Source organism: Trachinotus anak, unplaced genomic scaffold (genome assembly GCF_046630095.1).
Source record: "Trachinotus anak isolate AG129_WGS33_773 ecotype Australia unplaced genomic scaffold, CSIRO_AGI_Tana_v1 ptg000033l, whole genome shotgun sequence".
Lineage (NCBI taxonomy): Eukaryota > Metazoa > Chordata > Actinopteri > Carangiformes > Carangidae > Trachinotus > Trachinotus anak.
Window position 1 is genome coordinate 5,395,099 of NW_027273884.1, and position 16,739 is coordinate 5,411,837.

The window sequence follows — 16,739 nt, forward strand, 5'->3', positions numbered from 1 at the left end:
CTACTGCAACAGTTGTTCACCAAAAGTGAACAGTAGATGTGGCGACCGCTGGAAATGTCACTGCAGTTAATCCATAATTACCTTCCCACTGCCTGTAAAGTATAGTGTGAACATACAGGTAATTTCCTTATGACAGAGGATGACATGGCAGTATTAAGATAAGTTTCAAACAGAGTTGTTACTGAGTAGTCCCTCATCATGTTATCACAATAAGTCCATTAACAACAAATCAGAGACAGCAGGTTCCAAACAAGCATTTTAATCATAATAGCCAGGCCACATACTAACACTGCTGATGATGGTGAAGATACTCCAGTGATGAAAAAGACAAAAGTGACCATGACAGTGAGGATGACATGACAGACAATGGTGATGTAGAGGAGCAGCATGACTTTGGATTGGATGTTGTAAACTGATTTCTGGTAATTTCTTACAATCTTGTGGTCATACTTGGTGTCAGTGTCAACTATGACCAAATATTATTTAGATCATATATAAGCCCACAAGGGTTGAATACAATGAATTCAAGTGTTCTGGCAACAGGTACATTATTGCACCAATTGTGGCACTGCCTAGCAGTAAAACAATATTGGGTTAATTTGAGATTTTTTAAATTAATTTTTTTTTTTGTGAAAATATCACAATACATCCCACAGTATGTTTACCGGACAGTAAAGTAGCGGGAATCAATTCTCCATTGATACAACCACTGATTGGACTAGCATCCCTAGTATATTTGTACGTGTGTTGAAACATACTAACAATGTATTTTTTGCTATGTCTCCAAAGTAAAATAGAAGGTAAAACAGAAACAGAAATGCAATGAAAGTGTATTTAAAGTAAATTTTTCCAAAGCATATTCATTGGATAAAGCAACTTAATTTGTAATTTAGTGCATTTGTTAATTGTCATCTTTTAAATATATTTTTAATTACATAAACATATACTTTTCAAAAAGTATTAATTTCATGTTCTCATGGAATTTCAAAAGTTTAACTAATGTAATTGTATATGTGAAAAGGAAAGTGAAATAAAAATACCATATAATAAAAAAGTGCGTATGGCAACATAAAAGAACATTAATATTCACACTCACCCCATACCAACATGAGAAGTGCTACAGTAGGTTTCTGGTTTCTCTTTTTATCCTTGGAGACACTGAATACAACACTCTATTTAGGGTTTTAATAGAATGCATTACCGGTACTACTTTGTTAGAGTTTGGTATCATTTCTGTAGCGAGTTCTTCATGAGTGTCACCACTTTAAATCAGCTGTCATGTCACATTGGTGTTTTTTTTTTTTTCATCCAATTCCAAACCATATGACATCATTAAATAATATAAATTATTATATATTATATGATTATATATTATATAATATGTGATGTACAGTATTTCCAGGACTATTTTAAATTCAGCTCCATGATTTCTGCTAATACAAAAACCCATCTTGGCCACTGAACATTGCTGGGAGGTCTGGGTGCTGCGGATCATCATGGTCACCTGTATGTGAAACGATTGTAGAACTCATGTCCTCAAGTCTCCACGTATCCACTCTACCACCATTTTGGCGACTTCTCTTCCTGCATCCAGGACGAAGGCGTGCCGGAACCCATTCTCACACAGTCTGATGTCCCCACGTGGAAAGTCCTGCTTCATGTCAAGATAATACTGTACAGGGCACCAGTGGTCCATAGATCCATAATAAAATAAAAGCTGAAAAAAGACATTAATATAGATTAATATAGAGCTGTCCTAACAAACATTCGCTGGAATTCACTTCAAAATAACAGCTGAAAAGAAGGTTACATGAGTGAACCATTAACTGATTATTCAAGCTCAATATTTTATATTGACTGCTAGCTATTTAGCATATAGAATCATATACAGTAGGTATGTCTTTTCTTACCTTTTCCAGATTTTTCTTGATGGTTATGTTGTCCCTTTCCAGAACTTTCTTCATTTCCTGACCACCCATGTACATAGCATTAGCTATAAAGAGAGACAACTGCATTTGTTTTTTCATGTTTTCAAGTTATCCAACTGTGTGAAGCAATCATTTGCATATAAAAAATTGAAGTAAAACAAAAATGGATTAGAAGGCATACATGGCCAAAAGTGTTGGTACCATTAGACATCATTGAAATAATGCTCTGTTCTTCCTGAAAAGTGTTGAAATCAAAAGCTCTTTTGTCATGCATACCTATATGCTTTTGTGCTGCCATATAATGAAACAAAGAAGCTGTGAAAAGGGCTGAATTCTTGTTTGAATTCTTTCATTCTGCCTTTTTAAATGGTGACTCACTGTGCGCACCACGCTGAACATGGACAAGAGAGACAGAAGAGGAAAGCTGTCCAAGAAACTAAATCATTTCCAAGCATGGTCAAGGCAAAACCTACAGGAACATCTCCGAGCAGCTTGATGTTCCTGTGACCACAGTTGCTAATATTAACAAGTTAACAGTCCCTGCTACTGCTCACTGGATGTGGGCGTAGAAAGAAATTTGACCCTAGATTGAACAGGATAGTTTGAATGATGTAAAAAGGAGCAATGAAAACTTCAAAACGGGATACAAGCTGACCTCCAAGATCAAGGCACAACAGTGTCCACTCACACCATGTGCATGTGACGTTCTAAATGAAAGCAGCCTCCATGGAAAGAGACCCGGGAAGTTTACTAAAATCCCTGTTGGCAAACCACAATGCTTCTCGAAGAATGTCATTTGGACAGATGAAACAGAATTAGAGCTTTTTGCTAGGTCACAACAGTTCTGTGTTCATAGAAGAAAAAAAAAAAGCTATCAAAGAAAAGAGCACAACCCCCGCTGTGAAAGATGGAGGAGGCTCAGTGATGTTATGATGTTGCTTTGCTGCGTTTGGCACAGGCTGCCTTGAATCTGTGCAGGGTACAATGAAATCACAGGGCATTCTGGAGTGAAGCATACGGCCCAGTGTCAGTGAGCTCTATCTCAGTTGCAGGTCACGGCTCCTCCAACAGGATAATGACCCAAAACCTACATATAAAAGCAGCCAAGCATGGATTAGAAAATAAGATTCCACTGTTTTAATGTGGTCTGCTATGAGACCTGATCTAAACCCAACTGAATTTACTGTATATGGAATGAGCTGAAACTTGCAGTTGAGACTTCTACATTGAGAAATGTAGAAGTCTCATTACAGGCTACAAAAAGTGCTTGATTGCAGTGATTGCCTCAACAGGGTGTTACAAAATACTCTATTAGGTCAAGGTTCTCAATATTTTTGTCCATAAAAATTATCTGTTTATTTGTCAAGAGAATTATGCAAGAAGTATTGAACTGATTTGCACCAAACTTGGATCCTGGAATTGTTTTTTATCTCTTCCACACCATGTTTTACATCTAAGAACGGTCAAGCAGAACTTAGAGCTGCAACTGTAACACTACAACTGCATTATTAGTTTGTGGTGAAAAAACTAAAATAGTTGAAAAAAAAAAGTAAGGAGAAGGGAAAAGTGGATGAAATTACTGACTAAAGCTATATAAACTCAATGACAGCCCGACAGCTCACAATCACTGAATGTTGCCTTGGTGTGTCGGACAAAGGAAGATCATGAAATCCAAGACAACAGAGCAATGGCTCCAAAATGAATAGAATTGATTCAACACCTACATAATGCATTCTCAACAAAAAATTAAGCATATTAAAATCAAATGAATGAAGGTGAGCAACAAGCTTTACCAACCTGCACAGTCTCCAGTTAGCAGACCCACGGTAGGCTGAATGACAGTGAGGTCCAGAGAGGGAATGCCACCAAACACCAGTTTGATCAGGCTGCTTTGGAGTCTGTCAGGCAGCAGAGAGAGCAGGAAGAGAGGCAGGTAGGCCACATAACGCATGTGACAGAGCACAGGGGTCATGACTTTTCCCTGAGGGGTCTGAGCCATGCGCTCAATGGTAGGAAACAGCATGACAGCCTTCAGAATCTGTATCAAATAAAACCGACAAATTACAGGCTGTAAACAAGTCACTAAGATCAGAACTTCTAAATTATGGGAACCTCCTGAATAGCACGGGGGAGTGGGGGGAGGTTCAGGTGATTTAATCTGCTTCCTGAAGACAAGAGAGCTGAGTTTTTATCACCATCCTCTTACAGACTTGTCAGTTTGAGACACTTCTTAAGAAGCCATCACTAACTTCTCTGTTATGTGTCGCCCTCCCATCTGACATGTCAGTGGACAGTCAGCTGATTTTGAGTAATGTAACAAAATTGTCAGAAAACGTCAATATTGCAAATTTCAACTCTCATAAATCGTGATGTACAGTGATTTACCTTGAGTTCAGGGTCTCTCTTAATCATCTCTAGAATGATATAGCAGCCGATGGAGTGCCCAACCAGGATCAGGCTGGTTTCTCTGGGAACGTGTTTCCTGAGGAAAGCTAACTTGTGTTCAATCTGCCCGTTCAGACCAAACACATCCGCCTCTGCTGCAGAGAATGCATCTGTTTAAAAGAAATTTAAAAAAAAATATGTGTTGAATGCAGTAAGCTTAGTTTTCCTAAAATCATTAATTGTTTGTTTCTAAGTCCACAAATTTGGCTGCAATGCTGTAGTTCAGCGAGATACACACCCATCTACATAACATGTGCGATTATCCTGGAGATCCAGAACCGTTTTGGTACATCACATACAGCCAGTACACTTTGCACTTCCATACTAACTAATGGAAACGTAAGGGGCTTCAAGTACAGCAACTTCAGCTGTCAGGTACATTAAATCAGATACTGTTTGTCATATTTAATTACCTTGAGCTACCCCTTAATACCTCCCCCCACCCACTCCTTCCCCATTAAATAGTTCTCCATCTTAAATCAGTGTGGAAACTCTATAATGTAAAGAACTTGAGAATAATCAGTACCTTCTACCATGTCCATGGAGTCTGGAGGTACACAGTGGCCAGCATGGCTTACAGCCCACACTGGGTGGTGGTGGCCCAACATACTGTGAAGTGTTTGCATGAAGGTTCTGTAGAAGCCCACTACACCAGGATTACCTGAACACAAGAGGAAAACATACAGCAAACATTGGGTTCCATGTTTCTACTGTTTCCACACTTCATTTCTTATCATACAATTAGTTATTATGAGCAAAGCTTGTTACACTGTGAGAGATGTAAACAATTTCTCAAGAGTTTTTTTTACTTCCACGACAGTTTTGTCCAAAGATAAATAAAGATACAGTATGGGAACAAGTGAACGACACTTTACCTGATGGTTACTTAAAAAGTGGCAGAACCCAGGGAGCTCACTTCAGTGCAATGAAGGATTATTATAGATTATAAATTTGTTTTAATCATTGGTTAACAGTTTCAGCGTAACAGCAAATATACATGGCTTGGTTAAATCAGCTCAGTTTAATAGTACTGAAATGTAAAAGTTCATTATCAATGTAAAATGATAACAAGTGTATGCCATTAACACTCTCTGGATCTCTTTTGACAGTAACTCCCATTTTTAGGACAGCATACACAAACCTGTTTCATCTGCACGGTGGACGGTGGGAGAGGCTCACAAAACTATGATTGGTTCTTGCTATCCACTGAGTAAAAAGCTTAGCCACAGCCACATTCTCCCAGCTGATGAACTATACACACAATCATTAGCACAGACAATTTGTCCAACTCACCTGGAATGATAAGAAAAAGAATTTTGTGCCCAGAATGTAACTGACAGGAGCCAAATTTAAGGACCTCAGTGGTGGCTCCACAACAGTAGATAAAGTCTGTCTGTGGTTCATCCCTGCTGCCTGTGACCTTGTTTTCCATCTCATGAGCTTTGAAGCAAAAAGAGGGAAACATCAGAAAACCAATTATAATCATTTAACTTAAAAAGTCATATTTCAATGTACTTTTCAGAAGCTTCAACCCATTTAATCAAGGGGCAGTTACATTTATTCAGATCATAAGGAGATGCTAGTCTGTCTTACTACAATGACATTATTTATTAAAGCTGGCTCTACAGTTTGTCAGCAGGGTCCAAAGGTGATGCATTTCATCTGTGCCAAAGGTTAAAAAGAGAGTCGTGCATGTGGTGCATTCAGGAGCTACTTTCTACACTAAATTCAAATACTTTCAATAGTGTCCAACCATAAACCCTACACAACATTTAACTGAAAGAAAGAACACAGTGAGAAGGCCAACAAATCAGTTAAATTAAATTCTAATTTAATGGATACCCTTTTTCAATTCAAAAAATTCAAATTCAAACCTCTATGGCATATTTCAATTATCAAACATGTACCAGATACAGATACCATTATAGCCAAAAAGAATTGTTGTTTAATATGATATACAGCGCGTTATTTCACGTCTTCAGGTCCTCTCCTGTCTGGAATATGCAGCCGGATTAAACTGACTGATTTTAAACTCACAATAACTTAAATGAGTTAAAATTACAATATACGTTGTGACATTAGCTTAAATCCTAGTAGCTGGTTTTCTGGTCTTTATCAGGCAAGAATAATGTGAACCGAATTGTATTTTACCTCTTAATAAATAAGATAAATAAAAAAGATGAAAATGATACCCTGCTCGCTGATTGGAGTTCCCTGTTTCATCGGCGCACGGACTTCCTGTTGTGAACACTGCTGGATTCTGATTGGTCAGCTCCGACCTTTCTTCCTTTTGTTGAAGGGTGGTTACTATCCAACACTCACCTGCTTTACTGCCCCCTATAAGTCTGGAGTGCACATCGATAAAAGCAAAGTGAAGGAAAGGGGACAATTATAGAGTAACTGACGTAAGCAGAGACCTGCGCGCAGGACATAGTGACTTAAGATACTTCCCCTTTGCATAACCTAAGTTACCATAATAAACCAAATAATACTATCTGTGTAAAATCAAGGATATGCTTCTTTTATATTGTTTGGAGCCTCAAAATGTTTAATGATGAATGAATAAATAATTATGAAATTAATACTCACTTGATGAAATTGTGAAAAATATATAAATGAATCAAATGTTCAGGAGTTATTCTACAATTTTTGATCTCATAATGCTAAAGTTTTAGGTTTTCATTTCCGAATGTCCTCATCATGGCATTGTTTCCCAGTTACACAGACAGCTTTTATTTAAAATTTCTCTCATGACATTCTCTCATGACATATAACATTAGTGTTTATATAACTGGAATGGAAACCAATGCTATTTTTCTATGTTTTAAAATATATTTTTTAAAATATTTTATGGCTCAACAGGTCACTCACTCTTTTAATGGAGCATAGTGGGGCAATTTTGACAGCTGTCATTCCTGATATTTTTAGTAGAAATAAGTCAAAAGTAATGCTGTAGAAATATAGTGCAGATTTATTACAAAATACACACCTTCATTCTCTCCCTCTCTCCCTCTCTCCCTCTCTCTCTCTCTCTCTCTCACACACACACACACACACAACCACAGCACACACAGAAATGAATTAAAGAAATATATAAAATAAATATATTAAATATACTAAATACAAAAAAATTTAAATAAAATAAATAAAGCTAGAAAATGCTCATCTACTGGTAAAAAAAAACATCCTAAAAAAACAAAATCAAGATACTTTGCAAGGCTCACACAGAGCATTTGTCAGTATATACAGTCCGTTATTTCTGTTTCTGTTTCTATTTTTCTGAATTACCAGACCCGTTATATGGGATGGCAAATAAATAATTACAGCAGTGAACTGGTAGAACAAGACTAAAATGTAACAAGAGGTTTTTGTTCTTTTATTTACTATCTACACATAAGTCAACTTACTTACTCAAACAGGGAGGCCCTGTAGGCCAGAGAAGCAGCTGCAGCAGAAGCTGACGTCTCATCTCGCTGTGCTGTAAGGCGAAGCGGTTCAGGAAATCCTTTGTTCCACTACCATCAGACTGCTATCTATCTATCTATCTATCTATCACATCTTAATTGCACTAAGAAAATATCTTAATTTATCACGAATCATGATGTAAAATAACTCATATTTGCACTCAAACAATCAACTGTTGCCAAGAGAGAGCCTGGGGTTCTGCTGGAGGTAGGCAAAGATCCACGTTGGTACATGCAGGCCCTACAATGCAAAGTCCCACGGTGTATTTGTGCCATAAAATGCTGGAATGCTCTGTTTAAGTTTAGATTTATTCTCTGGTCATGTGACAAGAAATAAAAATCCTTCTCTTTTAAAAAAAGAACAAAAATGACTGTCTAGCTGTAAAGATTTGTTGTTAGAGGAAAATGTTGAAAGTGTTATCTTAGACACTACTCGATGCATGACTGCAGAAAAGTTTTAAATCTTTAACCAAACAGTGATGAAGATGATATTTGGCCTCTACTCCTTCATTAAGAGCATGAAGGTGTTGGGTGGCTTCTTCATGTATGGTCATAAACTGAATGTGTACACTTTTTGCATTCATAGTTTTATAATGAAAGTGTTACTTACACTATTCCAACAGGAGTCGGGTTTGCTTTCATCCCTTGAAGGAGTCTCACCTTTGGCACATTGTCATACTGGAGACACAAACACAAAACAGGTGATTCCGCAAGTTACATCATTAGCTGTGTCATCTGTCCAACAGGTGTCAGAGTTTCCCCTCTCTTTAAGTTATAGAGACACCCTGAATGAGCTGTGAAGGCACTTCAGGAGTAAACACACATATGGAGAGTCTGTGACACACAGGTAAATAACTATAATACAGCTGTGTGTGGAGGTTTCTGCAGAGGATCACAGAAATTGGGAGTATGTGATATGAAGATCAGACCACAGTAGAGAACTCTTGACAAGAACCTTATTAATGCATTTGTGCAGCATTTAAAAAAAATCTTTACCTCTCATAAAAATGAGCTATTGATATAGTTAAATCCACTGTGAACTGTAGGTTTTTGACTTCTGTTTCTTAAAACTGGTTCGGGAACTCAAACCTACAGTACAAACAATCCCTAACTATTCCAAACATCAGTGGTGGATGTTATCACTGAATAACAGATCAACTTTCTGTTAAAGGACTGCTGTCAGAATGTCAGTATCAGAGTGTGAAACCTGTTTCATATCTAGTCACATCACTAAAAGAAAATCTTGTTGATTTTGCTGCTTTGCTGATCTAATTAACCTGCAATTCATTCTAACTCTAACAAGTATTGAGCTTTGCCTGACACTGGAAACTCTGACGCAGATAGTCTTGTTAAATATAGTTCAAATTAAATAGCTATAAAATGTATCATTTTTCTACTGGAGTTTTGAACTGAAAGAGCGCAAACGCCAGCTGCACACAGCACACACTCAAAATATAATCTTTCCTATGTGTAAACACACTATCTCTACTGTAAACCAACACAGAACATTACTTTCAAACACAACACTGGATTTAAGATTTAGTACTGACCGACAAAAATCAAAATGAGCAACACAGGAACATATAATTAATACAATAATATAAAAGTATGTTAGTGTGAATGAGGAGACTATATTACCAATAGATATGACTAAACTGGTACATATTTAGCCACTACATTGGGTAAGCATAAATTATTACTTTTGAATGATGATTAACTGGCAGTACTGTTGCATAACTCAATACATTCAGTAACACTTGGGATAACAAAGTGGGCTTAGATTAAAATGGCCTAAAGATTCAATCATTAATAAGTATCTTTTTTTATACAGGTATTGGTGAAATTCTTATGCATTTATCTCTAACCTATTCTTAGTATCTTACCTGTCCCTGGCTGTTAACACCTGCCTGGCTGTACAGGTGACCTGCCTGCACGACATTTGGGAGGATGCACCCACCATATCCTCTTTGCACTGGCTGAGGGTGGGTGGCAGACATGAGCTAAGCAGGGACAGTGGATGGAGGCGGAGGTGTGATGTGGACGTGGACGTGGAGGCAGAGTTGCAGTGTTGTGTGGTAGTGTGATCTACCACTGTCTGGACAGTGTCAACCACATCCCCCTATAATGTAGTCAAACGTTGCACTGAGATCCATCCTCTTCACAGACGTTTGTGGCTCTGTCCCTGTAGCTTGTCCTCACTTGAACTCTGAGACTTTCTTACTGAGCTCCCGTGACATTGGCAGGAAGCTGGTTTTGAGACACTTTCACTGGGAATAGCATCAGGGATAAAAGCACCAAGCGACAGCCGGACAGCTATAGTTACAACTTACTTTGCAGGTAAAGATTCTATGTAGCTCATTTAACCTAGCAATATATTGGTACTTCTACCCCAGTAAAGGATCTGAATAACTGTAACTGTATTAACCATCTGCTAATAAGCAGAGTTTGCATGAAGTCATCAATGAATTTTATGATAATTCATGTACAATCAACAAGACTCACCCATCTTTACAAACAGAGAGCGAGAGGGGGAATAAAAAATGTAACATCAAGTACCAAACCCACAATTGTACACGTTTTGGTCTTGTCATGGTAGCAAGGTGATACGACACAAAGTGCTGTCTCATTCCTCTTTATACCACTTTGAGCCCTTGCAGCCCCTCGCACTCATCACTCATCAGGTGAGGTCAGTCATGTTCGTGAGGGTTCAGGGTTTAGGCCTTAGAGCAACACTGGGATTGGGCCTCAGTGTTGGAGGGCTTTATAATTCACTCCCACTTAAACAAGTTATAAATACCAGCATTGCTACTACCTGCCAGAAACGCTGTCAAAAATCTGACTTTTAACCAGTTTTATGTTTATTTTACACTTTTTAGCACTTTGGTGTTTTAAACTGCGTCTTTTAACTGGATGAAGGCTTTTAGTTATCGGACTGCTAGATCCCCTAGATTGCCAAGGAATTTCGATGACTAAGTTAACCAAAACAACCATGGCTACCAAGCAACTGGACAACGGCGTATTACGGAAAAGAGCAAACAAAAAGATGAACCAACGAACTGCAGGAGAAGGAATCACTGCTGTCCAGCTTCAGTTCGGTCCAGTTCAGGCAGTCCAAAAAGTTGGCTATTAACTACATTAATTTTCTCAAAACTCGATAACTGTATCTCCCTCCTCTCTGGCATCAACAAAAAGTCACTCTACTGCCTTCAACTAGTTCAGAATACAGCAGCCAGGTCTCTTACTTGTTTTAACAGATGACACCACATCACCCCAATCCTCGCTTCCCTTCATTGGCTCTCTGTCCCTTTTAGAATTGATTTTAAGATTTTACTGATCACTTTTAAAGCATTACAAAGCCCAGGCTTAAATCTGAAGTTGACCATACTTTTGCCATCAGGGCCCCTCAACTTTGGAGGCTAGCAGAATCAGTAACCTCTTTTAAATCACTTCTAAAAACTCATTTCTATAGACTTGCTTTTATGTGATGATTTCTTTTTATTATTTTTATCTTTTTATTATCTCTGTAGCATCCTGTACTGTTTGCGTGCTTGCGTCTTTTGTGTGTTTGTGTGTGGGTATGGTTTTGCTCTGTCCTTCTTTACATGTTGTTATTTGTTGCTTTTGATTACCATTGCCTTTTAACTGTCTGTCAAAGCACTTTGTAAACCCTGTTTTTAAAGGTGCTATACAAATAAAGTTATTATCATTATTATTGTTGTTGTTATTATTATTATCATTATTATTAATATTGTCATCATTAAGGGTCATTGGTTTGGAATGACATGGAGTGAGTGTGGGTGGGGGGAGGGTGTAGGGGTCGGACTGGAATAGGTTATGTAAAAAAAGGAAAAATAACTTTTCTTATAACATGTTACAGTGCGTAACAATGCTGTCTGTTATTATGATCTTAGATCAGTATTAGTAGACTGTGCACAGTCAGAATATATTATCCATGAACATGACATTTGTCAAACCTTTTTATGGGGTTAACAGACAGACCTAAAAAACAAATACAGCTGTGCTGGTGGTGGTAACTGTGTGTCCATCTTTTTTATGTGGCCAGTGCATAATATGAGCAACTCCAAACCATTAAAAGTAACAACATGGCTTCTCAGGTCGAACAACAGCTGATCCATCTGTGCTGTTACTGTTGCAGACAGCTTAACTATGGACCAGGCCTACATATTAAAGCACATCTGACTAAAGTTAAATCAAGGTGACAAGTAGTATAACATCACTGCAAAGGATGACTCTGGTATCAGAGGCAAATGTCCCCTGCAGTGTTATATCTCTTGGCGAGTGTTACAGCAGGTGGTCTGTTTCATGTCTCTATGGTATCAACAGAGTCACAGCCACTACTCCTCTTCCTCTTCCCGCTCTCTCTGTCATGGCACCCGACCGTCTGGTCTTCATCAGTCCGTTCATGACAAGCGGGTGTTTCTGGGAGGCTCTGCCCAGGCCCCAGCACCTGTCTGACAGTCATGTTGACTCTGGAGCTCTGGATGTACCTGGAGCACACTGTCCAGTCTTGCTTTGACACCTGCTCCATCACAGTGCTGTCCTGCAGGGATGAGGCCAGGCTGCAGCCTGCCATGTCTAAAGTGGTATGTTCCTGCGGCGGCGGAATGATGCAGGGGACAGCATGGTAAAGGAGGCGGCTCTGTCCTGACATCACCATCACATCCCCACTATGCATGTACATAGCAGTGGGGGGGTCCTGTCTGACTGTGCCTCCCAGGAGGAAGACGGCTGACTGGCCAAAACTAAAAAAGACAACAAGATATACAGTGAAGGGGTTGGAATATTTTTCTGTAGTTAAACAGGCAATTACCACAACAGCCTGAATAACTGGTGCAATAAAACAAATACAGAAAATATAAACACAAAATATATGAAAAAAAAAAAAAAAGCGTATATATATATATATAAACAAAATGACTGCACTGACATTCTACAACCTGTTTACTTTAGGATTACTATCCCCTCTCACCTGAATGACAGCAGCGGCCGGCTGTGATCTAGTTCTGATTCGTCCACATGGATTCCTAGAGAAGAATTAGGTCGGTAGTAGTTGAGGATTCCAGCCTCTGCTTTGAATCCTGGGAACCCACAGGCGGCTGCTATTTGGGAGGACAGCAAGTGGAGATCAGCTGGGAAAGGAGTGTAATGGTTGGCAGAGTACATCTGTTGATGGAACCATAAAGGAAACATTTGGACCATTACACAAGAAAAGCAGTATGGGGAGATGTGTTGTAATGGGCTGTGAAATGTTGAAAAACGCATTTTTCTTTCAACACATTTTTGAAAACCAGAAGTTCTTAAAACAACAAGAGTTTTGGCAAACCACCTCACAAACTCTAAATGCACCAAAAAAAAGGTCCACAAAAAACACAATTTGTATGTCGAAATGCTCCTGATGGCCCTTTACACATGGTAGTTGTCGACAATGTTTAGACAATGTTTATATATATATAAAAAGTATATATATTTATATTTATATATATATAAAACGTGTGTATTAAGAATAAAAAGAGATATTTTACAGTGGACAGCGCCACTGCACAGGACAGAGCTGACTTTTAAGAGTCTGTGTTTTTTCTCTGAAATTACACAACTTTGTCTAGTTTTTCTTTATCTTTTAACTTTAAAAAAATCTCTGTTTCTTCTGAAGGCCAGTGGTCAAAACTGAAATCCCTACTGGTTTTTAAGTAGTTTTTGGATATTTGAAGCCTTTATAACAGACAGTAAGATAAAGACAGAAAATGAGTACAAGATGCAAAAAAGCCTGACCCTGGCCTGACCATAAAGGTCCCATATTTTATTCTTTTCAGCATTTTATTTGAAGTTTTGAAGATATATTATATTTAAAGTACAAAAGAACATAATGTGGTTTTACATGTCCTGTTTCTCAATATTTTTACAGTATTTATACAGCACCTAGCCCTGCTTTATAATGAAAAAAGACACGGCATGTCACTTTCTACAAAATGGGACCTTTAACCAGACATGGTGTGATTTATGGTTGCCTTTTTTTATTTTAAACCCTACCCCCTGAAACTTGTTGTTTCTGGAATAAATCCTCACTTTGTTGGTGCAGCTACTCCCCTGATGTCCATGTAGGTTTATAAATGTGCGTAACAATACATGGTGTGTTGCTTACCTTCGTATCCCAGTTATAATGATATCCCAGAGTGACCCAGCGCAGCTTTTCCAGTAGAGTCTGTGGTTCTCTCTTTCCAGAGGGAGGACAACTGTGAAGGGAATCAAACAAAGCACACTTAAAAGAGGCAGGCTGCTGGAAACCAGGACCAGTGCACTGTCACTAAGCAGACCAAGCCTTCACCAAACCAAGCAAAAGTAGTAGCAGTGAGGTTATAGAGCTGGAAAAATGTACAAAAGTTTTATTGTTGTTATTAAAACTTAAGTTAAACAATGTCAACTTAAAGAAATAAATGAAAAATGAAATGAACGAATAAATAAAGTTTGTCTTAAGTTTTAAACTTGTTAGTCCTCTCTACATGGACAAACTATGTTATGACGACACTGTTTCTAAATTACCTCAAACATATTTCCAACATTTCTGTACTGACATTTACTTATTGTTTATTAATGTACTGGCTGACACATACGCCAATCCCTATGTGTCTGTGATAACCTGAAGACTTAAAAACAAAAACTGGAATCAAAGGGAAACTAGTCATTCAGCTGAAGCAACACTGACAAATGATGGTTTCATTCAGCTTTAATCTACATGCTTTAAGGAATAATACAACAACAGCTAACTGACCCAAGTCAGAAACGTCAGAGGGAAGGAGTACAGCTAGTCTCACCTGAGGGCATGAATGCTCTTGCCCCAGATGTCCTCGGTGTCAGAGGGAGACATGTGCATGTCCAGGTTGCAGATGTTGGGCTTCTGAGGGTAGGTCTTCAGACACTGTCTGACCCAGAAGGGTTGGCAGCCCAACAGGAATGGGTTGGAGATGAAGATGAACCCTGAACCAACAAACAACATTACAGTACCAGGTCATAGACAGAGAAGATGAAAAATGTTTGACAACATTAAAACCATGGTTATACATGTGATCTCGCTGAAGTGCAGTGGTAGGGGAAAAAACTGATGTCTCTGAGTATACCATACTGAATGCTCTCATGTAGAGTTGGGCAACAAATGAAAAGAAAACCCTGAGGGTAAAGGGAGAAACAAATTGGAGATGTTTCCACACAGGACTCAAGGGTTCACTTAAAGGTTTGATGAGTATGAAAATCCTCTAAACCCAGATGAACACCCGAATTTTGCGGTGACATGTGCTCTCCAACAACATTATCAAAACACCAAATGAGGGAATGTGTTTTAGAGGAACGCCGTCGTCCCTCCAGTACACACACAGTTGGAGAATCTATGACAAGGAGCAATGAAGCTTATCTGGAAGATCCTAGAGAAATAACATCTCACTGATACACTATGTTGTGTTTTCCTTTCATTTGGTGTCCACCTTTATTTTGCTCTGTACATTTTCTCTCCAAGTAAATACTGAACTTAGTTTTGAACTCAGAGTGTGTCCAACCCTTGGTATCTGATTTTGACTTTGGTCTGCCTCTCCATCTGTCCTGTGTTTACCTGGGTAGCCCTGCAAGCCGAAGGCTCTCCAGTCTCTGACAGGCTTTAATCCAACCCTGGCAGCCTCCACATCACTCACTGCTGCAGGGTCCAATTCTGCTAGGACTACCTATCAATCACATAGACACAGAAAGACACACAAAGTAACATCAGTCATTAGGTCTGCTGGAGTGGCTGATGTAAACATTAAAATAGCCACAGCTTTTCCTCCCAGTCAATCCTCTTTATTAAATATTTTTGTAGACCTGCCAACCAATATGGAGAAAAAAATAAAGACTAAAACAATAAATCTAATGCAACCCAGTACAATCATTCTGGCACAAATGTGTCATTTAAGGAATCTAAAAGACTGCAGAGTGGTGATTGATTCCTCTGATGGTTTTTGAGTTTTTGTACCCCATATTGTTTTCCACTGATATTCATACCACGTGGGTAAAATAAACACACAGTTAACTTCAGTTTAGTGGAACCTGCTTAACATTCCTGTTGTCTTGTCCTGACTCCTTATGAACTAAAGGCTTCTTTCCCTATCATCTGCCCTGTCCCGTAGGATCAAGAAAACACATCCACCAAGTTAGTGTGACCTGAACTATCATACTGTGTGTTACATTCATTAATAATCTACACCCTGTGGTTCTGATAGTCCTACAGCCATACATGCTTTACGGATAAAGCCTTTCAAACAAAGGTTTAGAATGCATTTTTTCTGTTTATACGCCTGTATGTACGGAAGTACACCAGCCAACTTATCATGCATTTACTTCTAAAAGTACTTTTATATTGAGGTATTAAAGGGTGTGACTACTTCTTCCTCTACTGCAAAGACCAATTTTGTATCTAATGTATAATTTCTGGTGGTTCCAGGTTCCGTAAGTCCTCATTTTTTTGGTTCAAATCCACAAACCTTAATGTGCAAGTTAAATAACAATCTGTCAGACTCAGGCTCAACACGTGATTCTCATGAACTGCTGTGTTTTCTTCGTGGTTTGACATTTCTCTCACCGTGTCACTCGGTACAGCTTTGGAGAAGTCAAGGACATCACTGAGATCTGGCGGAGGGTTTCTTCTCTTGTAAAACTTAAATATTTTTCTGAATGCATCTTCTCCGCTCCCTACCATGGAGGCTGCCATCTTGGCCATGACGTAACTAGCTACCCTTTCACCGCAGAGCATTTCAAATTAAATGATCTTAAAGTTTTCAATAATGTAAACGATATACGTGGACATAATCTGAAGAACATAAAAAGACAATCTAGATTAGGCATTGGGTTACTTTTCAACATA

The 16,739-nt window shown here is 38.6% G+C and overlaps 2 protein-coding genes across 3 annotated transcripts; both read right to left on the reverse strand.

Moving 5' to 3' along the window:
• Window positions 1-243: 243 nt before the first annotated feature.
• ldah (lipid droplet associated hydrolase) lies at window positions 244-6,699 on the reverse strand. Of its 2 annotated transcripts, none has more exons than XM_071471056.1 (7): window positions 6,566-6,699; window positions 5,667-5,813; window positions 4,900-5,034; window positions 4,314-4,483; window positions 3,726-3,966; window positions 1,911-1,993; window positions 244-1,717 (listed from the first exon to the last, which is right to left on the reverse strand). In XM_071471056.1, exons 1-7 carry the CDS (start codon window positions 6,594-6,596, stop codon window positions 1,529-1,531), a joined length of 996 nt encoding a protein of 331 aa, XP_071327157.1. In that variant the 5' UTR covers window positions 6,597-6,699; the 3' UTR covers window positions 244-1,528. The 2 variants fall into 2 exon arrangements, with proteins under 2 accessions (XP_071327157.1, XP_071327158.1); XM_071471057.1 differs by having other exon boundaries at window positions 6,525-6,596.
• A 2,623-nt stretch (window positions 6,700-9,322) lies between these two features.
• On the reverse strand, window positions 9,323-16,617 carry alkbh1 (alkB homolog 1, histone H2A dioxygenase). The gene is made up of 6 exons (XM_071471162.1): window positions 16,458-16,617; window positions 15,456-15,564; window positions 14,668-14,830; window positions 13,998-14,088; window positions 12,828-13,021; window positions 9,323-12,600 (listed from the first exon to the last, which is right to left on the reverse strand). Exons 1-6 carry the CDS (start codon window positions 16,593-16,595, stop codon window positions 12,159-12,161), a joined length of 1,137 nt encoding a protein of 378 aa, XP_071327263.1. The 5' UTR covers window positions 16,596-16,617; the 3' UTR covers window positions 9,323-12,158.
• Window positions 16,618-16,739: the final 122 nt, after the last annotated feature.

What these genes read in the sequence shown, in the direction of transcription:
- ldah (XM_071471056.1), bottom strand. Translation starts at nt 6,596, where the DNA reads ATGAAACAGGGAACTCCAATCAGCGAGCAGG. An exon ending in AACTCCAATCAGCGAGCAGG is followed by an intron (nt 5,814 to 6,565) that starts GTATCATTTTCA and finishes TTTGCTTCAAAG; the next exon opens with CTCATGAGATGGAAAACAAG. An exon ending in CTCCATGGACATGGTAGAAG is followed by an intron (nt 4,484 to 4,899) that starts GTACTGATTATT and finishes TCTTTTAAACAG; the next exon opens with ATGCATTCTCTGCAGCAGAG.
- alkbh1 (XM_071471162.1), bottom strand. Translation starts at nt 16,595, where the DNA reads ATGGCCAAGATGGCAGCCTCCATGGTAGGGAGCGGAGAAGATGCATTC. An exon ending in AAGCTGTACCGAGTGACACG is followed by an intron (nt 15,565 to 16,457) that starts GTGAGAGAAATG and finishes TGTGATTGATAG; the next exon opens with GTAGTCCTAGCAGAATTGGA. An exon ending in CGGCCGCTGCTGTCATTCAG is followed by an intron (nt 12,601 to 12,827) that starts GTGAGAGGGGAT and finishes TGTCTTTTTTAG; the next exon opens with TTTTGGCCAGTCAGCCGTCT.